The sequence below is a fragment of the Phoenix dactylifera genome, chromosome 11, assembly GCF_009389715.1.
Source record: "Phoenix dactylifera cultivar Barhee BC4 chromosome 11, palm_55x_up_171113_PBpolish2nd_filt_p, whole genome shotgun sequence".
In the NCBI taxonomy this organism is placed as follows: domain Eukaryota; kingdom Viridiplantae; phylum Streptophyta; class Magnoliopsida; order Arecales; family Arecaceae; genus Phoenix; species Phoenix dactylifera.
In genome coordinates, this window is record NC_052402.1 from 19,622,766 (window position 1) to 19,633,400 (window position 10,635).

At 39.5% G+C, this 10,635-nt stretch overlaps 1 protein-coding gene across 2 annotated transcripts; it reads left to right on the plus strand.

The window, feature by feature from the left end:
• Positions 1-724: 724 nt before the first annotated feature.
• LOC103720485 lies at positions 725-10,003 on the plus strand. Of its 2 annotated transcripts, XM_008810200.3 has the most exons (9): positions 725-1,341; positions 1,605-1,653; positions 1,744-1,822; positions 1,927-1,972; positions 2,069-2,167; positions 6,471-6,539; positions 6,637-6,967; positions 7,663-7,814; positions 7,891-10,003. In XM_008810200.3, exons 1-9 carry the CDS (start codon positions 817-819, stop codon positions 9,322-9,324), a joined length of 2,784 nt encoding a protein of 927 aa, XP_008808422.2. In that variant the 5' UTR covers positions 725-816; the 3' UTR covers positions 9,325-10,003. The 2 variants fall into 2 exon arrangements, with proteins under 2 accessions (XP_008808422.2, XP_008808423.2); XM_008810201.3 differs by lacking the exon at positions 6,471-6,539.
• Positions 10,004-10,635: the final 632 nt, after the last annotated feature.

Consider the following 10,635-nt stretch of genomic DNA (forward strand, 5'->3'; position numbering starts at 1 on the left):
AACGAATAGGAAAAGTTCAGCATATGCTTAGCAAAAAAATATTCACTGATTAATTGTATGAATAATGGAGATAATATTTGGCATAGATTGATGCAAATGCTGCCAAAATGGATGTCTAGAATAAAGCTTATGATGTTGTTTTGGAAAGCCAAAAGGTAATTTAAAGCTACGAACGATCTCTTCTTGTTAAAGATGCTTTTTTGTGACTTTGCAAAAGAAGAGGAAATAAAGTGAAATTTATAAAATTTATAAAAATGAGAGTGGAGATGGTCACCCATCATAGTAATTTTCATTATAATAATGGAAACATACATAGGTTAAATATGTGTATGAGATGTGTTGGTGGAACTACATTACAAGCTTCTTTTTCTTTTTGGATATTCAATTCTTTTTTTTTCCAAGTTTTTTTTTCTCCATCCAAATAGGATAAACAAAAGGCCTACATATATTCTAAATTAATTTAGATATGAATCACTTTTCGTGCCATTAGACATTTAGAGTCATAAATTTGCCCTCTCTCCAGATCCGGCGGAACAGTGGACCTGCCAGGCTGGCAGCGATTTGATCACTCCCATTCTCTCACCTCAGGGCTCCCAACCTAAAAAATAGCCTCGGAACGATGGCATCTTTTTTTAATCTATTTCCCCCTCCCTTATTTCCTTTTTCTGACAAAAAAAACAAGAAAGTAAAAGGAAGATGATAAAAAAAAGAGAGTAGGTAACGACGAAAGAGATAGAGAGGAGAGAGAGGGTGAACGAGAGAGACTAGAATCGGTACTGGTAGTGATCGGTGAGAGAGAAAATAAGAGGGGGAGAGATGATGGCAAAGGCGGCGGCGAAGAAGAAGAGGGGCCGGCCGCGGAAGAAGCGGAAGGGCCGGCCCCCTTGCCCCGATCCCCCACTTCCCGTCGTCCTCGGCCGCCCCCTTCCTCCTACCTCGCCGGTCCCCGAGCCCCCCCGCTGCACCCTCCGCCCCCGCCGGCGGCGCCGTCCCCTCCACGACTTCATCGACGATGACTTCGACGACGAAGAAGAGGAAGAGGAAGAAGAAGAAGAAGAAGGGAGGAGGAGGAGGAGGAGGAGGAAGCTCAAGCTCGTCCTCAAGCTCCCCAACGTTATTCCTTCCAGAAGGGATGAGCGGTCCTCCGACTCGCCGGCCCTTGCTTCTAGGTCTCGGAGGATTCCCTCTTCCGGCTACATGTCGTCATCCTCGTTCTCCGCTTCGTCCTCCTCGTACGCGGATGACGATGAGGAGGCGGAGGAGACCGTCAAGCCCCCCAAGAAGAGAAGGACCGAGGGCTGTGACGATGGCGTAGGCTCGGATGGATCCGGGGACCAGCAGGTATACTATTCTCCTCACTGTATCTCTGTCCACCTCATGCTCTCTCTCTCTCTATCTCTCTATCTCTCTCGTTGGTCCCCCACCAACCTTGTGGGGGAGCAATAACTGCCATCTTGCGCCCTAACCAGGCAACCAAGTCTTTTTCTCTTTTCCCTTCTGCCCTCCTTTCTGCATTAATTTGTGTTATTTAGTATTTATCGTTGGAAATCTGAATACTGTTCATGTTCTTCTGTGTTCTCTCTCTCTTTTTTTTTTTTTATCAGAGGGGAAGCAAGAGAGTGATTGGGAGATGTTCGAAGGGCTCTGCTTCAGGTCAGATTCTATATGAATCTTGGTTTTCTGTGCTCAAGGTCATGAAAGATGTCATCTTTGGTGTTAAAATGCCTATATTTGTTGATGCAGGGCTATCATCCAATTCGTTTGCAGGAACCCCTTTACCGGAGAGGAAAAGACTGGAGGACATTCTTGATAAGCTTCAGAAGTGCGGTACTCGAGTTCCTTGTGTTTAGTTTATGGCATTCTTACTCTGCAGTTTCTGGTGAATTAATTGTTGAATGTTTGTTGGGGCTTGATTTGGTGGTGCAGGAAAGACACGTATCGTGCGTTTGCGGAGCCGGTGGATCCAGAACAGGTTTGTTAACTTGCTATCACTCGAAACTTACTGGTAAGAAGAACAAAGTAGTGAGCATTTCTTTAAAAGATTGTGAATGTGCTGGTCTTCTTGCAGCTTCCAGACTACCATGATGTAATTGAGCATCCGATGGACTTCGGCACTGTAAGGAAGAAGCTTGCGAGCAATGCCTACCACTTCTTCGAGCAATTTGAGGTTGGTATTAGATGAAGATCTCTACCTTTGATAAAATTAACATATACTTTGTTTCCTTCTATATATGGTTTTGCACTTTTTTGTAGTTTTGCTCCGCCAGTAAAAGCATTTCTTTCAAACCACGGTTTAAAATTTATTAGGTAGTCCAAATTGTATCCATGGAGCACTAGTTGTTTGCTGGAGCAGTAAATCAATACACAGAAGTAGCCCCAACCCCTTGGTAATATTAATCCTTACTCAGCCACCAGGTTTAGTTCGTATCATTGACCAACCTCGGGTGACACTTGTTTGATTCTGTCTTTCTTTCTCCATGCATCTGCTGCTTCTCTCTAAGTTGCCCACCAGGTGGCAAAAGGGAAGCGGTTCCCCTTCACCTTTCTGTTTCCACCATGAAATATCCTGTTCCATCATAAAAAAAGGTGCACAGGTCATTTGGCTGAGCAAGAGATTCCAAATTTTTCAACAATCTTAACCCAAACCTCTCCACCACCAAATAATCAATAGACTAGCATGGGATTCTGTCCTCCATCTTACCCAAAAGAGACATATGTCAACCTAATATTCCTGTCCTTATTTAGACATTTGTAGATATTAAAGTTCTTCATGAGAAATGATGAGGGCTATTCTGAACTTTTTTTAGGTTCCCATCTACAGATGCATGTTTATATATGTTAAATGCATATTCAGTTTTATCTCTCCTTTCCTCCCCACCACACCCCCGCCTTCTTTTTTTCTCCTCCTCCTCCTCTTTTTCTCTTCCTTTATATTGTGGCATGTTAGAATTTTTACTCCTTTAAAAATAGTGGCTATTGATTGCCTGAAAGCAACTTTGGGTTTTATGATTGGTTACTTGTTCCTAGGTGGCTTCTCAAATTATTTTTTGATGTCTTTTTGTGTAAAATCATTGAGCAATGCTTTTATATTATATTATATAATTGGATTTGGATCCATGTATTAAATCCTTTTTTTTGGGTAAAATTTGGCTGACCCAATAGCATTCTCTGAATTTTATTTCTTGATATTTTCACTCTTATACCTCCTTAAACATGGCCCATCTATTAATTAGTGCTGCCTTGTTACATGTACCACTACAAATCTTATTTCAAAAAGAATTGAGTCATATTTCCAGGTTATATTGATTATAAGATATGCTTTTGGTTACTGTAGGAAGGAAAAGAGTTAGATATGTAATTTAACCAAATTGTTCCCTTGCTTTTTTTTCTTTATTTGTACCATATAATACAAGAAGTTTTTAGACGTGTTTAAAAAAATGCTTTATAAACAATTATTTAGCAAATGTAATTCATGGTTCATGGTGGGACCATGAGTCAATGATATTCAACCACAAAATCATTTGACTGAGTTTGTTTACACGACCCTGATGTCAAGGGGCAGCCTTATTTGGTAGGCTTTAGAAATTTTAGCTCCTCACTTGTTCCATTTAGGGTTCTGACCTAATAGAATGCATGATCTGCTGAACCCTGTAATCACTTCCATCCGGTTATTCTTAGGTCATCCTTTCAAAATTTAAACCCTTTGACATGAATTCAACTTTGTTCTTGTTAAAGAAACATATGACCATTTAAATTACTTCATGTATTGAAGATGCAACTCCTAAGCTTGTTTATTATATCAAATTATAACTCTGTTCCTTTCGACTATATATCATCCACATTTGCATCTTTCATTTTGTATATATTTCCATTAATGTGCTGTTTTTGATCTTCATGAAAGTACACTCTTGTTTGATTGTAAACCTAGTGCAAAGAATGAAGAGGAGCTAAAAATAGTTTGGAACTATGTGAAAAAGTTAAAGGCTAAAGCAAGTATGTTGGAAGAAGAGTATCGGACAAAGTATTGATGTCAAACAAAATGGCGGTCAATCATGATTATTTGGTGTTCTAATTAAATATCAAGTTGCTGTTGTTTACAACTGGAATGACACTCCATTAGCAAAAACAATGGACATAGGTGTTGTAAATCAATACACATTTATTAATGCTGAATAATTAGAAAGTGACATAAGTAATTCCGATCAAGTTAATTCTCCTTGATACGTGTGACAAGCCATTGTCTTAACCTTCCAGAGACAAGAACATGTTGAAGAATTCAACAATATGGCTTCATACAAGGATATGAGTGCCTCTGCCATAATAGCCTGGGCCAGTCAGTGGTTAGCACTTGCCATGTTTCATGCCTTGCTGACACGGCACTTGGCAGGATATGGAGGGGATGGGCATTGCCATATTAATAAGAAACTAGCATTCGTGACAGAGAAGTTTCCTCTGGTCATCTTGCTGATACTTTGACTTAATCATTCTTCAAAGAGCATACACCTCAATTGTTTTCATGTGTTGCGATCCCAAGCTTCATGGAAGTACTTAATATTTTTATATTTGGTACCATCTTTATTAGAAGCTTATCTCTATTTAGCTCCCTCTCTTGTTTATTGCATCATATTCCCCATATGCTTAGTTTACATTAGAGCTGGAGTATGGGTGGCTCTTATCCTTAAAGTAGATATCATTTGCTTTATCTTAATCAGCATCTAAATTTTCTTCATGAACGTGTTTCTGTAGTTGCATATCTGGTTGCCGTCTTGAATTATTACATGGTATACTTCATTTTCCATTTTAACATTTCAAGACCAGTTTTGTATTTATATCCCCTTGACCTGCTCTTGGATATGCTTGCATTTTTCATCTGTTAAGATAGGTGGTACTTGTTGATGTTCTACACTTAAGGGGGGACCATCATAAGTGAAAGGACAAGGTTTCTCCTTTCTGCATCTCATGTGTATCTGTTATGGTTCTGTGCCTTCAATGTAAGAAGATTGTCTTTGTTCTTTACCATTGAATGTTGTTTTAGTTATGTTCCAGGGCCTCTGTATGCTAGATACATTCTAAAATCAAATTTCCAGGAGCATAAAAACATTGTTGACAATTCAGCCAAGGTTCCCTTTCATCTCAATTGTGAATTTCTGCTGCCCATTCATTTGATTTAGAATATGTTTCAAAATATTCCAACCACTTTCCTATATCCTTTAAAAGCTTGCTATATTAGCCTGTTATGTTCTGATACTATTTTATCTTAAAGACCTATATCTTGTGGTGATACCAAGGATTTATAAGAAATCTAAATGGAATGATAAATTTAACTCTGATTAATTTAGTTGCATTATGTATAAGATGTATAATTATCTAATCTAACTAAAAAGAAATTATGGGAGCAAGCTAAGGCAGAATTCAAGGAAACAAGCTGACAAAGGTGTAAACAGAACAAATCACTAATTTCATGCAATTAAGGAAAGGAATAAACTCCTAATTCAGAGAAAATGAAAAATACTAAGCCAGAATTTAACTAAGATTGCTAGTGGCATATACAATGTAAATAATTGAAACCATATAAGAATTGAACTAGCAAAGACAGTGTGCACAGATTTGAGTTGCAATTGAAGTTTATGGCAGCAATTCTCAAAGTTGGGATCCTCTTCAGTCCAGACCTGAACTGGAGAAGGCCAGTTGCCAATCACGGCTGTCCGTGTTCGGTGCGATGGGCGTGATTGGATAGGCCCAACCTAGCAGCACTAGACATGCTGCCCTTTGTACTATGTTGGGCCCATCCAATCACAGCCATTGTGCCCATCATGGACTTCTATGATCATAGAACTGGCTCTCGAGTTCAGGTACAAACTGGAAAGGTTCCAAACTTGCTATAAATAGGCAAGTCATCTAAAGGAAAAAAAAATATGTATGATCATGAGAAAGTTTCATTTGAGGAAGTTAATTGACCAATCAACTGAATAGCTGAATTTATTATGTAAGCAAACTAACAGATAATTGCAAACTTATACACAAACTCAATTTGTGATTTCATGACTTCATGTCAATCATAAACAACTAATAGAGCATTCATGAAAGGAATCCATAAAAAGCACCTCAATCCAACAGGTAAGAGTCATGAATTGTAAACGATGTTAAATTGCATATTGTGAAAATTGCAGTATTTTTAGACGAACATTGATGGCTCTGGTCAAATTATGGATTTGCTAAATAATTAGGAGGGAAAACTCAAAAAGGAAAGAGATTCAAGGGAATTAAATTTGATATCCATGACAGAATTGTTCCAAAATTGTTTTTTTTCTTTTTAATCAAAGCGATGCATAGGTAAAATGATTGAGTTGCTGCTGTCTCTCTGTGCATGTCTCTGTGTTTGTGTATTTAAGAGGACACATGACCCTTTTGCACTTAACAACTATTAAATTGGAAAATTTTGTTCCTAATGTCACTCATCTTGGATGCAGGATGATATCTTCTTAATTTGCAGTAATGCCATGCAATACAATGCACCAGATACCATATACTTTAGACAAGTATGTCAAGAGCAGAAAATAGTTCTTGTTCACAGCAATTTGTGTTTATAGTCATTTATTATGTTGCTAATCTTAATTTTTGTATTGTTTTGAAAAGGCACGCACCATACAAGACATGGCCGGACAAAAATTTCAGAAACTAAGAGTTGATGGTAAATGTGCGGAAACTGCGGGGAAATCTGATGAGAAAATTAATTTCAGCCCCATTGAAAAGAAGCCGCTAATGAAGTCCCTGTCCAGAACTGCACAAGAGCCACTTGGTTCTGACATCTCCTCTGCTGCCACCATTGTGTCCACTGGGGATGCTGGCACTGCACTGAGTACAGCACAAGCTAATGGTGTTGAGGCTTCTGTCATTCTTAATGGGTTTGCAGATGGTAATTCTTCTCTGGGTGAGAGTAAATCAGAGAAGGCTGATGAACTTTCAGGTATGATGGTTAAGGGCTTTCCACCTTGAAATTTGAGTTTTGGATGGGTGAGTTACAATGAAAGTTGAAACCTTCCTGATGCCTATGACAGAATTACCCAACTTGAGTTATGTCACATGAGAGGACTTAATAACATAATTTGACATGCACCTGTTTTCTCAAAAATTTAAAACATGCATCAAAACCAGTTAATTGATTGGACATTGTGGAGGTTAGTGTTTTAGAAATTTGTTTGAATTGTTGGATCTAACATGATAATTTCTCATTCCTTTATGTAGACCTTGGCTTGAATCTCTATCAATATTCCCAAGAGAGGTGATCTGTGGCTTTATTAGGACTAAGAAGTCTTAGATCAATTTGATTTGCTGGCTATGCTACTATCAGAGGTGCCCTATCATTTTGCTTGGCTACATATTTATAGAGAAGCAAGGTGCACGGCAATTTGTACCCCTGCAGGGGTAATGATAATCCCTAGTAGAACCACGAAGAACACTATAAGAAGATTTTGTTAATCAATGATAGCACAAATTATCATTAAAAAACGCAATCATATTATCTATATTCTTTATGACATATGAACTGACACTCCCGGCAGACTGGAAATCTACTATTGTCATTCACCTCTTCACTTCAATCCCCTCATATGGCATGATGAATGATGAAAGATTACCTCTCTGATTATGTTTCTCTTTCAGCAAAGAGCTCTCCTGCAAAGCTTGGGCAGAAGCTGCTAGTGGTTGATGAAAATCGGCGTGCAACTTACGACAATATATCTGAGCAACAGCCCATGGTTGAACCTGAGTTGGTATTTGATGTGATTGAAAGCGACGCAAGGCAGCTGGTTGCTGTATGTAATGAATAATCACCTTTATGGGTTACTTCTGCATTCTTGTGCTCATGTGGTTCTAAATTTTCTGAATCAGGTAGGACTCCACACGGATTACTCATATTCAAGGAGCTTGGCTTGTTTTTGTGCTTCTCTTGGGCCCATTGCCTGGGAAATAGCATCTAAGAGAATTGAGAGAGCATTACCTGCTGGGGTAAAATTTGGCCCTGGATGGGTTGGGGAATTTGAACCGTTCCAAACTCCTGTTCTGTCTCTTAAAAAACACAACCAGCAGCAGCTAGGTTTGAATTCAAACTTTCAATTTAAGTTGGCATCAAGAAAGGATAAGGAGGCAAAAGATGCATCGCAAGGCACCCAGAATTGTGAGTCTAAGGACATCAAGCTGGGTCTTAAGAGTCAGGTGACCACTGGTGCGTCGGATAAAGCACCTGAACTTGTAAAGGGGAGAGAGTGTCATCAAAGTACTACAGAACTGAAGCAGGGTTTGTCCAGTGTTACTGCTGGAACCCAACCTAGTGTCACGAGTGCTACAGCACAGCAACAGAAGGATAGGGCAACTGTTAATTCTGCCAAGACTTATGGTAATGTTTCGGAGAAAGTCCGACTGTGCCATTCAACCTCTGTGAGTAGCATTCCTGTTGAAACAGCTTCACAAAGGCCAGAGAATCATTTTGAAGCTGTGACTACAAGGTCACCTGAGATAATTTTCTGGCACAAGAACCAGGGGCAACCGGGAAACCTAAAACAGCCGGAAGCAGTGGCATTTCAAAGTAGAAATGAAGTCTTGAGCATGGATTTCCATGGATTGGGTAATGGGAAAGCAACAGGGAACTCTGATAGGAATAGACTGAGTACTTCTTTGGGATTCATCTCCAAGCATCAGCCAGGAACTGCAGGCAACTTTCTTGCCATTGGTAGTCAGGAGCAGAGAATCAATAATAATTCGAGGTTAGTGGGTTTGCCAGGCCAGGTATCCAACCAGCTAAACATTTCAAACTTCGGCATCGATGCTCCAAAACAATTTTCTTCAGCGGATGTTCCATCGGGTAGAGAGAATATGAATGCTGCTGCTCGAGCATGGATGTCCATTGGAGCTTCAGCAGAGTTTAAAGCCCTTGGTGGTAGGGGTCTTCCCAACAACCAAGTAGGATCTGCATCCATTCGTAATTTTGCTTGGACAAGTCCCAACTTACCTTTAGGGATTCATGAAGATTCTAAGACAAGACCTGTGCCTTACTTATTCCGGCAACCCAACCAAGCTGCCCATGAAGAATCTAAGGTTCGTAACAAAGAATTGGTTATTTTTCCCCAATTAGTTGGAACTGATTTATCAAGATTTCATGGCTGGTCTCCATGGCAAGGTCTAGTTCCACATACTGAGCAGAAGCAGAATAAGGATATGTGTCCTCCAGATTTAAACATTGGTTTCCAGCTTCCTGGGTCCCCTGTTCATCACTCCTCTGGCATACTCAAGGACACCCAACAACCTGACTTAGCTTTGCAGCTGTAAATTTTGGATGTTGTGCTTGCTATTGTGGTTTATTTTAGTGCAGGCAGGTATAGAGGAAATAGCAGCAACTGGTAACGAATTAGCGGTGGAAGGAGGTGTAGGTGGATCTAGAATTGGATGATATTTGCTGAGTTGTGTCGATTAGGATGCTGCAGTGTAGCAAACTAATGATCACGAGGTGAGAGCTCATCCTAGTTCGAGTCCGATAATGTGCAACTAGTTCAGTTCTGTATCAACCATTTTGGCATCAAATTTATTGCACGGAAAAGTTACAATGTTGGAAGGGGATATAGAAGGACAATTCTTTAGACTGTATTGGTGGATGAGTTTATTGGTGGGAGAATTGGCAAGTCTATCAATGCACTCTTTGTGGAAGTGGCATATGGAGCAGAAATGGGTAAATTTACTATAGCAGTGTTAATTGTTCCAGAAACTATTCTGTCGGTTGACAGGTAAAGCGCATGCCTTGTGTCGACAGAAAGCTTTGTACATCAGATTAGGAGTACAATCGTTGTTTATGCTTGAGCTTTTCCAGTAACAGCAGAAGGTCGCTATGTTCCCTATGTATCCATATTATCATGTATTATCCCCAGTAAATTGTTGAACTGGATAGAAGTAGCTGCTTATTGAATGAGCGGTCTGCATCTTAATACCACCTTGTTAATTGTCTTTGTTCCTTTATCTTGTGTTGATATCCTAAGGTCATTCTAGGCGAAAAAAAATCTGGAATGCTAGAGGTTTATAGATGCACGTTCTTCCAGTTAATAGGGTTGTTTTCAGTTTGTTGCTTTAGCTTATAGCAGTCTCTGTAGATGGGAGTGGTTGTCCTGTATTAAGTTAGCCTTCTTGTGCAACTTATTCTGAGTTCGTGGGAATCATGGAGAAGTACATGTCCTCAGGAGTTAAAATAACCTTACTGGTAAGGGAATTTTTTTTTAAATACAGAAGTAAAGGCACGAAATGAAAACACAAACCAGAAAAACTTGTAATCAAAAAATTGAGCTTCGGCGTTACCAGTCCACGCCAGAGCTCTTATTCTTTGAGATGAATTGAAGAAATACCAAGAAATCCTAAAGCATTAATTGGCTGATTTGCCCCTCTGAAAGCATCGCTAGCTATGGAGAAATTTAGTGGCGACAAAAACTGGTTGATAACAGCAAGCAAAGGATGAAAATGCCCAAACTGCATGGATGTATTTCTATAGTGATCCAAAACCCACTTGATAACGACCGCTTGTCTTCTAACCCTAACCAAACTGATCTGAATCTATTTCACCAATCCACATGGAGGGGATACCCAAGAAAGCAATAA